The sequence below is a fragment of the Crinia signifera genome, chromosome 2 (genome assembly GCF_055691185.1).
Source record: "Crinia signifera chromosome 2, ASM5569118v1, whole genome shotgun sequence".
Lineage (NCBI taxonomy): Eukaryota > Metazoa > Chordata > Amphibia > Anura > Myobatrachidae > Crinia > Crinia signifera.
The window spans coordinates 381,239,328-381,256,372 of NC_139218.1; the positions used below are offsets into that span (position 1 = coordinate 381,239,328).

At 50.2% G+C, this 17,045-nt stretch overlaps 1 protein-coding gene across 1 annotated transcript in view; it reads right to left on the reverse strand.

The window, feature by feature from the left end:
* LOC146058131 (putative N-acetylated-alpha-linked acidic dipeptidase) overlaps positions 1-16,722 on the reverse strand; it is a 55,792-nt gene extending 39,070 nt beyond the window's left edge. The window contains exons 1-4 of the mRNA XM_083170157.1: positions 16,496-16,722; positions 13,621-13,729; positions 3,994-4,180; positions 1,149-1,250 (exon numbers count right to left, since the gene is read on the reverse strand). Coding sequence (XP_083026283.1) covers positions 1,149-1,250; positions 3,994-4,180; positions 13,621-13,729; positions 16,496-16,619 — 522 coding nt within the window. The 5' untranslated portion in view covers positions 16,620-16,722. The remainder of the gene's footprint in view (positions 1-1,148; positions 1,251-3,993; positions 4,181-13,620; positions 13,730-16,495) is intronic.
* Positions 16,723-17,045: the final 323 nt, after the last annotated feature.

The following is a 17,045-nucleotide window of genomic DNA, read 5'->3' on the forward strand; positions in this document are numbered from 1 at the left end:
GTGGAGAGGAGTGAGGACACATAGGACACTTGCTGGGTAGTCATGGGGCATGTATGACACAAGGTGGAGAGGAGTGAGGACACATAGGACACTGGCTGGGTAGTCCCTGGTGCATGTACAACACAAGGTGGAGAGGAGCGAGGACACTGGCTGGGTAGTCCCTGGTGCATGTACAACACAAGGTGGAGAGGAGCGAGGACACTGGCTGGGTAGTCCCTGGGGCATGTACAACACAAGGTGGAGAGGAGTGAGGACACATAGGACACTTGCTGGGTAGTCATGGGGCATGTATGACACAAGGTGGAGAGGAGTGAGGACACATAGGACACTGGCTGGGTAGTCCCTGGTGCATGTACAACACAAGGTGGAGAGGAGCGAGGACACTGGCTGGGTAGTCCCTGGTGCATGTACAACACAAGGTAGAGAGGAGTGAGGACACATAGGGCACTGGCTGGGTAGTCGGTGGTGCATGTACAACACAAGGTGGTGAGGACACATAGGACACTGGCTGGGTAGTCCCTGGTGCATGTACAACACAAGGTAGAGAGGAGTGAGGACACATAGGGCACTGGCTGGGTAGTGGATGGCGGCCTTAACACTGCATATTGGGAAAGGTACCTGATTACATTTTTGTCAATGTGGAAATGCCAGAGTATTGGGGGGGGGGGGGGGGGGGGGGGCTTGGACTGAACACCCTAATTTAAAAAAAATGAATGCCATCATGCTGAGACTTGTTATTCCACACAGTAAAAAAGATGCATACGCTATAGTTCTAAGCGCTGCTAATGAAAATATAAACTCTAGAATCTAACAATTACTTCGCTTGATTTGTGGTCAAATATAAAGGCCCACCAACTGCAACCAGGTGATCTCATCTGGTGAGTCCCAACACTTAAGGCACTTTGGGCCGATAAATCTAGTGTTATCGGCCAATATCGCATGTGTGCACATCAGGTTGGAGTTTGATTTTGCAGTGTTAATGATTGCCGCTTTAAAAAACCCTGGAGATTTCTTACCAAAACTCTCACTTTCTGATTCTCTCATCCTATTACATTGCACCCATAAGCTTTGTAGCAACTGAGCATTTGATGGACTAAATTAACAATATCAGACCCTACTCCACCACCAGTAGCGATTGTATGGTTTACCTCAGGTATCCCAGGCGCAGAGTACGCATTGTATGGGGGCACCACATCCGTAACATTCTCATATCCTGGCGGGATGGGCTCATACAATGATGTATTGAACAACTAGATAAGAGAAAAGACAGGACAAAGTCAGTGACTTGAGTCTATGTAATCCACTATGGAACCTTCAGGCTTTGTATTACCTCAAACACTGCACAAACACCATTGATGTAGTTAGTTATCTTAACATGCAAAGTTCCTGAAACACTCTGTGCAAGCTGAGCACATATACATTCTTACATATATAATGTATGGCCAAAAGCACGTTGGAAGCTGAATGCCACACCTATATGTACCTGTTGAACATCACATTCTAAAGCTATTGGCATTAATATCAGTGCCGGTTTTTACCTATGGGCTGCAGCCCCCCCAGGTAAAATCCGCCACTGCAGTGAAACCAGATGCAGTCTGTGAGACTGCTCTGGCTTCACTGTGACTGGCAGTGACTTCCAATTGGAAGTCCGACCTGCCAGTCCCTCCGGGACGCCTTTGTGCGGGCTGCCAGGCAAAAACGGCAGATGCGCATGCGCAGTACAGATGTATCCGGGCTTATCCTTGCTGGCGATCCGCCAGCAGCATGCTGCTGGCGGATCGCCAGCAACACGGCGCCGCTATCTGACTGAGACGCGCGTGCGTCCCCCACGCACGCGCGTCTCAGTATCCGGGCGGCGAGGCGGACGCATTACTGTCCGCCTCCCGCTCGAGGGGGCAGGGGGGGACCCGAGGAGGCTGCGGGGGGGTGCGGTCGCCCGGTGTGGGCACCGGGCGACCGAGGGCAACACCGTCGGAAGGGGACGCGCACGCACCTCGTGCGCGCGCGTCCCCTTCCGGCATACAGATGGCGGCGGGGCAGGGGATGGCGATGCCATCGCCATCCCCTGCAAAGATGAATCCCGCTACATCTGTACCTATATAGGTACTGCGCACGCGCTGGTCCCGGTGCCTGTAACTTACATTGTACAGGCGCCGGGACCAAGATTACTTCTATGGGCTGTTGCCCAAGCAGCCCATAGAAGTTGGCTGCATATGCCGTACATGTGTGTACTGCGCATGCGCCAGTCCCGGCGCCTGTAACTCATCACAGCACAGGCGCCGGGACGGAAGAGGAGGCAGAAGCAGCGGCAACGACAGGGGGGGGGGGGGGGTCTGAATCACGGCACCCCCGCTGTGGCCAGAGGCAGCCCCCCTCCCCAATAAGGTATGAGCCACCGCTGATTAATATGGAGTTGGTCCCTTCTTTAGCGCTATCTAGAATTTCCACTAGATGTTAGAACGGGATGCGGTCATCTATTAGAATGAACTTAGGTCTACAGTCATTAGGTCGACCCCACTAGGTCGACTGGCAGGAAGGTCGACCTGACTTAAGGTCGACATGGGCCAAGGTCGACATGACAAGGTTGAATTTGCATAAAGGTCGACACGAGGAAGGTCGACTGGTCATAAGATCGACATGGGGTTTTTCACTGTTTTTTGAGCCAACATGTGCCGACAGGCGGTATTTCATGCCCTACCATCCTCTAGGGTGTGGAGGAGGTTATTGAACCTGTGGCGAGCGAAGCATTGCGAGCGAAGCGAGCGATGCGAGGGTCCGATTCTCATTGCCAACTGTGTCCATGTCGACTGTGTCGACATTCGGATAAAAAAAACAGTGAAAAACCCATGTCGACCTTATGACCAAGTTCATTCTGACAGATGTACCGATTCCGTGTACATGTGGTAGGGAATATAGATTGTAAGCTCCACTGGGGCAGGGACTGATGTTCAAATATTCTCTGTAAAGAGCTGCAGAATATGTGCCAGGGCGGCGTCACAAGGACATAACCATGTACAATGCTAAACATCGGCTGGAGAGATACAGATTACATTCCTTCAGCCATGTTCCCTACCACATGTACACGCACACACACAAATTCACTCTTTGGTTAATTTTGTTGTGAGATAATTGACCTACCAGTATATTTTTGGATTGCGGGAGGAAACAGGAGTACCCGGAGGAAACCAACTCAAGCACGGGGAGAATATACAAACTATACACTTTTTTTGGGGAATCGAACCCATGACCTCAGTCACTGCAAAAACACTCAGATTAAAATAAACATACATTTGTCCATGTAATGTAATATCGATTTGTCTTTAGGCTGTTACTGCCTATAGGTGTTTCCCAGCATAACCAAATTAGTAATTACTGCTGAAAAGTTTAATTAAATATTGTAATAATACCAAAGAATTAGTTTAGTGTACTTGGAAAATAGCAGATATGGTAAGTGTGCATTGTGCGTTAAGAGGATCATTTTACCTAAACCTGCAAATTCATCCCAAGGCTGGTGTAGTGTTCATTCTAGCACCTGCCTGGGGTGTCGCTGTCTGATGTGGTGTTTCTAGAACAGGTCTGGTTTGATTATCAGTGCTAATATACAGACCACACTGTGCTAGAAGCACTACAGCAGACAGCGACACCCCAGGCAGAGAAGAGGAACTGCATGGGTTTTCAAAGATAGCGAGTGCTAGAATGAACACTATGGTGTGTGTGTTATTTTTTTTTGGGATGGGGGGCAAAAACACACACCCACACACACGCCATTTTGTCCCAAATGTCATCATGGACATCGTCAAAGTGTACCACGTCCCCTCGTATGTCTCGCTACGCTCGGCACAATATTTTATTCTCTCAACACACCGTAGTGGGTGGCAGGGCATGGAATACTGCCTGTTGGCACGTCCGCTCAAAAAAACATGAAAAACTCATGTCAATATTTTGACTGTCAACCTAATCCTGTCCCCCCCCCACACTTTAACCCCTGATTACCTCATTCCCATGCTCGTCGATAATGGAGATATAGTTGGGGTTTGTTGCGTTAGGGTATGACAGAAGAATGTCGTAATGAGCCAGTTCTATTTTATCCAGCCCGTACTCCTTCCATTGGGCTTGGATTTGTTTGGCGAGAAGAAAATTCTCCTCCGTCCCAGCTAAGTGGGGGACCTGTGTAAAGTTGCTGCAAATAAAAAAATAGATCACATTTTAAAAACAAGAAGCCCCATAGACATGGAGCACAATTAAGAGGTGACCACCATCAGTATGTAGGAGGGAGCAGCTTATAACCTCTGTAGGGACCACCACCCCATGAATATTCGGCATACTGCAGTGCACGTGGTCCCGATTCAGGAGGTAGCTGCTGCACCATCGCACTACCGCCAGCTTCCCCGATTCCCCACTTACATACAAAAGATGCATTGGGACCTCTAAGCAGCCCTGTGGTTACTTGAAATGTCCATCACAAGTAAAATGCAATGACACGCCCTTGTAGCAGATGTGACACGCCTACATTTTATTTGCCACGCCCCTTCCCCTACAATGGTTAGTCCACAAGGAATACAAAGTGTGTGCATTTGCTCAGCTCTGCAATATAACAGTACACCCAAAAGTCTTCAGGTGGTACCCTGTGTAATTGTAATAAGGCGCCTATTGAATTATCATGATTGACATTTACCTTAACTCTAAATTACCCCTAAAAATAAATCACACGGACACCTTATTCTAAAATAATCACATGGACAACAACTGCATAAGTTTAAAGGTCAACGATATTTATTAAGTGGTATGACCCTATTGAAAGGGATGGCCAGGAAAGTGCTTGGAGACCAGCTCAGTCAAAAAATGTTAGTAATGGCGGCGACTACAACGCCCCCAACTCATAACCAGGGCGATGAACTGCCCCCACTGAATTTAAGGCACAGCCCGCACTGTGACAGTCTTACCGCTCCTCCTATGGCATGGCGAGGACACTTCCAGGAAGTGGCCAAGGTCCCCCCTCGGGGGCAGGACTCACCAGCCGTCCTGGCAGAGGGGGGCAATACCGCACAGTGACCACCTGTACCTCAAAATTGACCACTGGTCGAGAGCTCCTTCCCGCCAATTAGTAATTAATTGTTGTGAAGCCAAATTAGGTGAAGGCCGAAAGGCCAAGTAGCAATTGAAAAAAGCAAGGGAGGGAATCCAGACTCAAAGAGGAAGCAGCATCATCTGACCCCCCTTTATATACCCCTGCATAGCTACCACCCCTTGTACATCTAATTGGCTACTCTAACCATCAATAACCTGACTTCTATGGGTAATGAACTATTCACACAACTTTATTAGGACAAACACAAAATTCGCAGGCTCTTAAATGCCCTCATGCCTATGCAGCCCTCGCTTAATCTAAACATCACATAAGCCTGGGGAGATCATACATATTTGGTGCAGAAAGAGCTTTTGTCTGGAAACTAAGATATGCACTCAGAGTTGTGAGACAGTAATGCTAACTATTACCCCAACCGTGCTGCCCCGCCAAATTGAGGAAAAAATAATATAATTAAAATTAATTAATATATTGCCTGAAATTTGACCTGAGATTGCAAAACTCAGTGGCATTTTTAGTGAGGATGAGGAGGCCCATTTGCAGCCTCCATCGTACGGGATCAATGGAGTGCAGTAGATTCTGAGCACTAGAGCGCTCAGTCCCTGACTACGCATGCATGTTGTGGCAGCCATTTTTTCAGTGCACATCAGTTGTTCATTTTATGCCCTAGTTCATTCTCTGAACCAAAGTAGTGCCCTAGTTTATTTTATGAACCATCGTAGTTCCTTATTTTATTTGCTGTCGACTGTGGGGCTGCCAGTACACATTATACCAATTAGTATCACCGATTCACATTATGACACACATCATCCTCAGTTCATTTTAGGCCACATTATAGTAACCAGTGGCGTAGCCACCGTGCGGCAGCCCCCACCACTGCTTGGAGGAGCAAGCCCTGCAGGGGGCGCCGGGTTCGATGCAGTACAGGTGCTGTCAGTGTGAGAAGTGCAGAGGCGGCTGGCGGCAAGATCAGCAAGGTGCAGAGAGGGACCTTGTTGATATTGCTGCCGGCAGCCTCTGTACTTCTCACACTGACAGGCAGCAGCGCCAGCAGCAGGAAGCAGGGGCGAAACCCTTCCCTCCCAGAGGACCTCACTGTCGCGTCGAGAAGACGCCGGAACCGTTGCCAGGGATACGCGACGGGCTGGACATGGATCTGCTGGTCCAGGCTTGGAGCTACTTTCGCCGCAGGAAGTCGCTGGATCTTGGAGAAGGAGCCCTGTGACCAGGTACCATGGCGGCTGTGTGCCGTGGCCGGGGGTGTGATGGGGTGGAGGGCTGTGTGCCGTGGCTGGGGGTGTGACAGTGGCACAGATTTTTTGGCTTGGGGGCGCAAAATTTGAAGTTACGCCCCTGATAGTAACCTAACCCCATGGACCAAGCCCCCTAAGCCTCTGGGCCCCATAGCAATGGCATTACTATAGTTTTGCCGGGATTGTGTACAGTATGTATCAACAGACCAACACCGGCATCCTGCTACAGAGAATCCCAACGGGGCTCTGTAAGGGATCCAACCCTCTTCCCCTACCTCCTTTCTCCTCAATTGCACCAGCCTCACCCTAACCCCCCTCACAGCCTGACCCTAACCCTCCCTGCTAGTGCCTAAGTCTAACCCCCACACCTCGCCACCTAAACCTAACCCCCCCTTGTAAGTGTCTAACCCTAACCCTCCCTCGCTGCTTGACCCTAACCCTCCCCGCTAGTGCCTAACTAAACCCCACACCTAAACCTATCTCCCCATGTAAGTGTCTAACCCTAACTCCCCCCCTCCCTTCCCCACAGCCTAACCCCAAGTCCCCCCACTAGTGTCTAAACCTAGGATGTTGGCGGCCAGTATTCCGGGGCCCACATTCAGGTACTGGTGTCATTATACTGAACGCTGGAATCCTGACCGCATTGCATTACGCCTATGGCCATATCATATAAAGTAAAATATAATTGAATGTAAAGAAATGCAGCGATTACTATAGTGGGGGAAAAAATGAGAACATAGATCATCATAAATGATGATGGGTGCAGGGTCTCTAAACAATCCCAATCCTCATGTCAATAATTAGCGCTACAGGTAATAAGTCACTGGACAACTTTTGAAAGAAACTATTATAGATGAAGACACAGCCGGTTGTGTAACCCTTTGTGTGCGGAGGAAGAAGATGATGTTTCCTACCTCCGAAACTCTCTTCCCATATTCCGCAGACCAGTGATACGTGGTGACCAGATTACAGATTAAAGGACACGTGGATCTGCCAGCACCCCGCACCTTTTCGCTCCTAGCCGCCCGCCCCCCCCTTGAGCTGGCTGCCCTCAGAAAGTAGGCAAGTATGGGTGAGAAGTTTCTAGCAAACAAGAGGATGAATGGGAGCCAGTGAACGAGCCACATAATGACACTGTAAGTGACCGGCAGTCAGATAATCAATGGGAGTCTTACATGATATGCATGACCGGGTATTTGTCAACTCGCTGTGACCCTTATATACCAGCCCCCTTTCCCACAATAATAGTCCACACCTTCATATTGGATTAAATTGGCCACAGCAGCCAGTTTTATTAAAACATTAACAACATATATAAAACCAAAACAGTTATTCATGATCCCCACATAACCCGCAAAGGTGATCCTCGAGGCCCAAAACCCCTAACAATCTGGCATACATCTCCGAGCACCTCCCTGACCCTTTTTACCCCCAGCCGTTGAGCAGGCTCGAGGGCACCGATCTGCATAGACCCCGTGCTCCTTGACAATGTACCCACATAGCCTCACCCTGAGGAGTCCAGCCCCCGCCATGGGGCCCTCCCCTCCACAAAAACCAAGCCTCCATGATCACCAACCTCGAGGATCCCCTCCGCCCTAGCCACCGTGACAAATAATAAACCTACCCTAAACTAATACAATCATTCCCACTAACCTTAACTATAGGGAGGGTGGGTGGGAGCTTCTTGATCCTTGACAAAATGTCTGACCTGGGGCTACGTGAACCCCTCAATATATACTATCCTGCCGCCCTGTTAGGCCCCTCCCCCTCCCCTATGTCACTACTCAGTCACCCCCCTTTACAAACCCCCTTATCCTTGAACCCACTATGCTCCTTCCAACCCCTGTCAAGTGGGCCTCCCCCTAGGCTCTGCCCCAGTCCAGCCCAATACATGACAGGGTATTTGTCAACTCGCTGTGACCCTTATATACCAGCCCCCTTTCCCACAATAATAGTCCACACCTTCATATTGGATTAAATTGGCCACAGCAGCCAGTTTTATTAAAACATTAACAACATATATAAAACCAAAACAGTTATTCATGATCCCCACATAACCCGCAAAGGTGATCCTCGAGGCCCAAAACCCCTAACAATCTGGCATACATCTCCGAGCACCTCCCTGACCCTTTTTACCCCCAGCCGTTAAGCAGGCTCGAGGGCACCGATCTGCATAGACCCCGTGCTCCTTGACAATGTACCCACATAGCCTCACCCTGAGGAGTCCAGCCCCCGCCATGGGGCCCTCCCCTCCACAAAAACCAAGCCTCCATGATCACCAACCTCGAGGATCCCCTCCGCCACAACGCATGGGGTTAACCCCTTTACCCCCTGCGTATCCGCCACAAAGCCACAGCCACCTCTACCCCGTCCTGTATAGCCAAAGCCCACATATCCATACCCACTGCGTTCAAGTGGACCCCGTCCTCCCTCCAGAATGCGCCCAACCCAGATTCCAGCTCAAGGTGGCGCACCATCACTCCCCCATTCATGGCCACAAATTTACTAATGGCCCTGTTGACCTTGATCCTAGCCTTGTTGATCCTCTCCACTGAACGCGCCTCCCTCCACACTTTTCTGGGCACTATCTCGGACCATACTGTAATGACTTTTGGAAATAACGCCCACAGGCGCAACAAATCAAACTTTATATCTCTAATTAGCTCCCGGAACGGCCTAACCCCCAAATCGTTACCACCCACATGTAGCACCAAGATCTCGGGGGGCCTGTCCAGCCTCACGAAACGATGGAACTCTGGTAGTACGCCACTCCACACCATGCCGCGCTTTCCCAGCCAGCGGACCTCGAATTCACGGCCATTCAACCCCAATCGTCTTCCGTTTGTTCTCATCCCGGCCCGAACGGCGCCCCAAAAGACGTAAGAGTGTCCCATGATCCATATGAGACATGCAGGTTGCCCTAAACCTAAAGAAAAATAAACAAAACAACTTCCAATGAGCCGCTCCCTGCATCTTATAGCATTCCTACCCTCACATAGGATTTGAATCGCGCCGAATCCCATCTTCCAATCTTCTTGATTAAATCTTCCCCAAGACCTAAGCGGGCTGCCTCCGTAGCTGCTCCTATCCTGAACGAGTGCCCTGCATATTCCTGCTCCCTAAGGCCTAACAACCGCAGCCCCTTCCTGAAAACCCCAATAAATTGAAAACGGGAGAGAAATGACCCGTCAGCATGTAACAACAATGGATCACTCAATTGCCCCTCTGCAAACCTACAGCCCTTGAACACTCTGAAGCATTCTACCGGGCACATCAACGAACCCTGTACCTCAAACAACACCACCCGCTTACCCCTGCCCAATTGGTCAGTTTTCGACCGTCTAATGAGAAATTCCACCCTGTCTGAAAACAACGAAACCTCCTCATCCCTGAGGCCCCCGGGTGTCCTCACGCTTGGGCTGACCAATTCCCCCAACCTAAGTGCTCCAAAAAACGCCAGTGAAAATGCCAATCTAAACAGGTTGGTCTCGTAAACAGAACTACAAACTGACCCCAGCTGTCTGCCCAAATCCTGCAATAGCTTAAAAGAAACCGGCCTTCTCTTATCCTGCACCGCCTGCCCCCTCCTCCAACCCTTAAGTGCCCGTGCTATCAAAAAACCCTTGGTGGCGTCCGGCCTCGCGCTAGCCTTAAAACCAAATGCCAAGGCTGCCATGCACCTGCCTATCTTTGCCGTCGACCACCCCATCTCCTTACAATGGCCTATGTACAACAACACCCTGATCTCGTCCTCTCCCTCCGGCAATCCCACTGATTTGCACCACTCATTCCATTGCTGCCACTCCTGGCAATAAGCAGACCACGTGCCAGGTGCGAGTGAATCCTTGATGAGCTGCTCCGCTATTCTTCCAGCAGCTCCCAAAGGTGCCTCGGGCAATTGACCCCGTCCTGATCCGCTCCCGGTGCCAGCTCCCTGAAACGGTCCCACTGCCAACGAGACAAGGAGTCCGCTATACCATTAGCCACTCCCGGAACATGCCTAGCCACCACCCAAGCATTCAAGGCTAAGCACTCTAGCACCAATCGTTGTAAAACCTTAACCACTGGGGGCGATGAAGCCGACAAGCGATTGACTGCCTCCACTACACTCATGTTATCACAATGAAAGCAGACTTTCTTGTCCCTGAATAAAGGCCCCCAAATCACCACTGCAACCAGTATGGGGAAGAGTTCCAACAACGCTAGATTCCGAACCCAACCCCGAGTAATCCATGCCTCCGGCCATTTTCCTACACTCCAATGACCCTGGCAATAGGCCCCGTAACCTACACTCCCGGCAGCGTCGGTAAACAGGTCCATATCAAATGCAACCACCGTGTCTGACATCCACATCGCTCTGCCATTGAACGACTCCAAAAATTCCGTCCACACTTTCAAATCATCACGCAACTCCCTCCCTAACCTAATGAAATGATGAGGGGACGTAACTCCAGCCGTCGCCCCTGCCAGGCGTCTGCTAAAAATCCTGCCCATTGGAATAATGCGACATGCAAAATTTAATTTTCCCAACAACGACTGCAGCTCCCTCAACTTGATTTTCTTCATTCTCGCTGCCCTCCCCACTTCTGCTTTAAGCGACGCTAGCTTGTCTGTGGGTAATCGACACTCCATCTGCACTGTGTCAATGGTAATCCCCAAAAAACTAATCTCTGACTTAGGCCCCTCAGTTTTTTCAGGGGCCAATGGCACCCCGAAATCTGCTGCCACTCGTTCCACAGTGCACAGCAATAGTTCACATACCTTGCCGTCCCCTGGGCCAATGCACAAAAAATCATCCAAATAATGGATAATTGACCTGCACCCTGACACGTCCCTAAATACCCATTCTAGAAATGAGCTGAAGGCCTCAAAATAGGCACATGACAGGGAGCACCCCATTGGAAGACAACGATCCACAAAGTACCCTCCCTCCCAAAAACACCCTAACAACCTAACGCTTGCTGGGTGAACAGGCAACAATCGAAAGGCAGCCTCTATGTCTGTCTTTGCCAACAGGGCACCCTTCCCAAAACTCTTCACCCATTGAACAGCCTCATCAAATGACGTGTAAACTACAGAACAGATCTCCGGATCAATACCATCATTCACTGACGCCCCCTTAGGGAACGAAAGATGATGGATGAGGCGAAATTTATCCGGCTCTTTTTTGGGCACCACCCCCAATGGTGACACTATCAAATCCGCCATAGGCGGAGATGCAAAAGGACCGGACATTCTTCCCAGCTGCACCTCCTTTTTTAATTTTTCCCCCACTATCTCTGGGTGCTCCCTTGCTGATTTCAAGTTACCCTTAAAAACCCCCATCCCCGCAACCTCTGAAGGAATTCTAAAACCATCCCTGAACCCCTCTTCTAACAACACCGCCGCTTGCCTGTTTGGGTATCTATGCAGATAACCCAGCATCCTTCCCAATCGTATTGGAGTCTCCCCCTTTAGAGGTAGCCTCCCTCGGTTTTCCCCTGAAACACTTGTTTGCTCCATGGGTACCTCCGCATGAGGAGCACTCGTGTTTAAACTTGCACTTTGCTCCAAAACGACATGCTCCCTCATTAAATGCAAAGCATAGGCCCTTCTGCAAGGCCGTATTGGAGACCCCTTCTCTTGGGCCCCCCCTGTCCCCTCGAAAGGGCTGACCTAACCTATTTGGTGCCGTCACCTTCAACCAAAGCCCAATATCTTTATGATCCCACCTAATATTCGGCCGCACCGCCTTACGCTGCCTAAACTGTTCATCATATCTCAGCCACGCCTGACCCCCGTACACCCTTTCTGCTTCCGCAATTGCATCCAGATAACAAAACAAAGCCGAACAGTTCTCAGGCGCTTTTTCCCCTATCACACTAGCTAAAATCGCAAAAGCCTGAAGCCAATTAGAAAATGTCCTCGGTATCAGCCTATACCTCCGACGTTCCTCCTCCTCCTTCTTTTCTTCCTTACGTGGCCTGTCCAAATTAAAACGCTCCAATGGGAGCAGCGAGAATATGTCTACATACTCCCCTTTCCACACCTTATCCCTTAACTCCTGTTTCAAGTGAGCCCCCAGCGGTCCCTCAAAACAGACATAAACCTCACCCTTAGCAGAATCACTGACTTGCACCGTTTCCACCACACTTTCCCCACTATTCTGCGTAGCCCCCATACTGCCAACGCCCCCTGCACTGCCTGGCGTAACCCACGCGCTTGCTGGCGACTGACTTGTCCCCTGCCTCACCTTTGTAAACCATTCTGCAAACCCCGTCACCAACTCTAACATACCCTTAGTAGCCTCACTTTGCTGACCTACACCCGCCACCCCCTGACTCCCTGCCAGGGGCCCAGAAGACAAAGCTGATGACTCACCAGGCTGCCTGGGGGCTGTGAACCCAGCAGCCGCAGCTCCTGTGTCCTGACGCGCACTTCCCACTCCAGATGTTCCAGGCACCTCCTCTGGTCTACTTGGTCTGGTGGCCGGGCGCGCACCCCTCTCGGATCCTGCGGGTGCCGCACTGCGTGCAGGCTCTTCATCGCCGGCGAAGCCAGCCGGCTGCCGCTCGTTCCCTGGAGCTCTCTCCCCGCTTGTGATGACGCCTTCTCCCCGACCCTCCGTCTGGGCCTCCTCTTCGGCCGTGCTCGTGCCCGCCGTCATCTCCGCTGCCTCTTCTCGCACGGGAAGGCAACCCTTCCCGCGCTGTGAACCCCGCCGCCCTGTAGGATTCCTCCCAGACCGCACCTGCCGGGAGGAAGGTGTCCGTCCCGCGGAACTGCCTGGAGGGTCCCGGATGGGGCTCCTGGATCGGCGCCGGGTTCTGGGGGTGAAAGAAGGGCTAAGGCGCTCCGGAGGCCTGGACCTCCGAGGCCGTGCGCCAGAGGGGTCAGACGTGTCAGCGTCCGTCCCCAACCCCCGCTACTTGCTCCTGTAGCCAGGCTGCTCCCTGCGTACCGGCCGCCTTCCTCAAGGAGGCCAGCGCAGTTTCGATATCTGTCATGCTTGGGTGACACAAGATCAGTCAGCAAGCCAGCTTCTTGATCCTTGACAAAATGTCTGACCTGGGGCTACGTGAACCCCTCAATATATACTATCCTGCCGCCCTGTTAGGCCCCTCCCCCTCCCCTATGTCACTACTCAGTCACCCCCCTTTACAAACCCCCTTATCCTTGAACCCACTATGCTCCTTCCAACCCCTGTCAAGTGGGCCTCCCCCTAGGCTCTGCCCCAGTCCAGCCCAATACATGAAAACTGGAAAATCAGAAATATGAATTTATTTTAAACCGTTGCCTTACTGGAGGTATTGCCTGATGTTATCTGCCTTCATTTCATCCCAGAATGCTATTCTCATGCTTTGCGGAGCTTGAGGGGGACCGGAGGCTCCGCTGGAATGTGAAAACCATCCTATAAGGAAACCAATTATTAGTTAATGTAGCCATAAAGAGATGCTGGGAATACGGAACATGCCCATGCAGTAGATTCTGGGTTTGCTTCCCATGCAGTTCTAGAATATTTTATCATTTTTAGCAGTGAAAGGGATTTTCCTTGGAGTCACATATACCCCTTTCACATCGCAAATGCCGGGAGTAACCCGGCATTTGTGAAGCTCTCCTCAGCGACCTGGCAATAAGCTGGTTGCTGATGTCATATGGGGGCAGGGGAATACAGTGATGCGTCACTGGGGCGGGGGGGGGGGGTTGTTCCAGCGCTTGGAGCGGACAATGCCTCCTCCTTATAGTGTAAACGGGACCCGGGATGCTCAATCCGGTTTACACTGCACAGCAACCCGGTTCCGACCCGTGTAAGACCCTTCTTTTAACCCCGGTCGGAATGCCAGACCCGGGTTTTTCCAAATGGCGTTTTCACACCACACAGAGACCCGGGTTATTTGTGCAGTGTGAAAGGTGTAATAGTTGAAAGCAGAGGCGCGTGCAACCTCCTTTGTTCGGGCTCCCTCCGCTCTCCCGGCCAGCGCCACTCTAGTGCACAGCACAGTAGTTAGCACTAGAGTGTGCCGACTCTGAAAAAATGGCCGCCGCGGGTAAGTATTAAAATTGGAAGACACAGGGGCCCATGTGCACCACGCACATTGCATCCATTATAAATAGGCCACTGGTGAAAAGGTTGATACATTTAAGTACAGATGAACTATTCTGTTTGCAGGATGCAGTTCTGGGTTTCTCAGATTTTAATCACCAAAATAAAAAAATAAATAAAAAAGGGACTAAAACCATTTACTGTACAGTAAGCCCAATACTATACCAGCCCATAATATCACTATACCTCTGTAATATATACTGCTCTAGTTTGAACTCTTCATTTAACCTAGGCCCTTATTGTGGAATATTTACTTGTATTATCTGCAGATACCTTGTAAATAGATGAAAAGGTAAATTTCATATTTTATCGACCAAAGAAAAACAAACATTACTGGCAACATGACACGGAGGCGAAGAGAATGGTACTAAACAAAAAACCCAGAACACATGCATTAAGGCAGTGGTTCTCAACCTCGGCAGCGGTTCTCAACCTGTGAACAACAGTTCACATTTTCCAGGTCTCCACACAGAGGGGTAGATTTATTATAGCGGCGCTTAATGCGCCTCATTAGCGAGGCGAAGGAGGAGGGGAGACCGACAAGATGTATTAACATCTTGCCCGCCGAAGCGGGGGGGGGGGGGGGGGGGCAATAACTCCCCCTCCTCCTGCTAACAGCACATCAGTTAACACTGACGCGCTGTCTGCTTCTCCCCAGCCGGCTGGACAGGGCATGCGCGAGATCCCCAGCGCAGCTCAGAACCAGCAGCAGGGACAGCGCTGTTCCTGCTGTGGGCATAGGGCAGTGGTTCCCAACCCTGGTCCTCAAGTACCCCCACGTTTTCCAGGTCTCCACCCAGCATCACAGGTGACATAATTAGCTCCACCTGTGGATCTTTTAAAGTGGGTCTGAATAATGAGTGAACCTGTTGGGGGTACTTGAGGACCAGGGTTGGGAACCACTGGCATAGGGCATCCCCACCTGCAGCTGTCGAAGTCGATAGCTGCAGGGGGCGGAACATTGGGTAGGAGGCATGCGCGCAGTATAAAATATCGTTCCTGCGCTATGCCTCCTGCACCACGTTAGACACCCGCATTGCGGGTGTCATAGATCAGGGGAAGGGCTATCCCCTGCCATCGCAACTTGATAAATCTACCCCAGAATCACAAGTGAAGTAATTAGCTCCACCTGTGGATCTTTTAAAATGCATCAGTGAGTAATGAGCGCACCTGTGCACCTGCCGGGTGATCTGGAAAACGTGAAGGTTTAAGGGAATCCGGATGATAGGTCCACATTATATGGATTGACATGGACATGGTCGACGTGACACTGGTCAACAAAGAAGATCAACATGAGTTTTAGACATTTTTTTACTTTTTCAGCAGAGTGCAGCAGTAGGAAAGTGAGGCTGCGGGCCTGAAGCACGTTGGGGGAAGCAAGCAATGCGGGGTTATGTGGTACACTATTTGGGGGTCCACATTCTTAAATGTACAAATGGTCACCCCAAAAAAGTCTATAATTTCCATGTCAACCTTTTGCATGTCGACCTAATGACCGTCTACCCTATGATCCACACCGTGCCGTTCCTGACAACAACTAAAAGGTTGACACCTGGAAATGGTCGACATACCCTAGGTCGGTATTGACAGAAGGCGGACACAAGCTTGCGGTTGACAGCCACAACGTCAGCACAAGTTTTTCACTTTTTTTTTTTCGGTGTAGACCGACTTAGTACATACTCTACTACCCAAGTGAGCACGTAGGGGGTCATTCTGATTAGTTCTGCAAGCTGCAAACATGTGACGTTGCCGATTGTAAGCTCCACTGGGGCAGGGACTGATGTGAATGTTCAACTATACTCTGTACAGCGCTGCGGAATATGTGTGCGCCATATAAGAAACTGTTAATAAATAAATATACCGTAACCGATACATACAGCATAAGATGAAAGGTGTCTTTATAGAAGTACAGCACAGAATCTCATAGGTAAACATTAGATTTGGTGAGATATTCAGAAAATTAGCATAAAAGGACTTTTGAAAACGTTGTAGAACACTGTGCCTGTAATATGATCACATACATTAGACATACATACAGCAATACAGTGCTGCCCCTAATATACTCTTCTTTACCTATGATGAATCCTAGGAGAAGGAATCCGACAGCCCCCAGTGCCAGGGTGAAGAGGGTGCGAGAGCTGAAGCCTTTGATCCTTACACCCACTTCATAGTCCTCCGTGCCCAGCAATCTTAACATTGTGACTTCTTGTACTCAGGATTGTGTTTATGCAATGGGGCCTTAATCAGGGAGCCAGAGACCGTGGCCAAGGACTAAACTCCTTCCAGCCCTTGAAAGTTAAACAGCTTCCAAAGGGAGTGAACCTAATTAATGCTGGCCCCTCCCCCTCCTGTGTGCTTGTCTGACCAGGTCAAAGTTCTCCACAAGGTCTCATGCATATTACAGTATATTAACTAGGGCGAGACAGAAGTGGCCTGATTAATGTTGCAGAATAATAATAATCTCTGCTGTTTCATTATCTTATATTAGTACACACTTTATACTGAGGAGTATATTTAAATAGTGGTCATTCTAATGTCAAAAGTAAGAATCTCGTAATATGCAAAATGGGGCGATTCAGACCCTTCCCTGATGGCCGTGGTCTGCGCTTGTGTATGCGCGAAT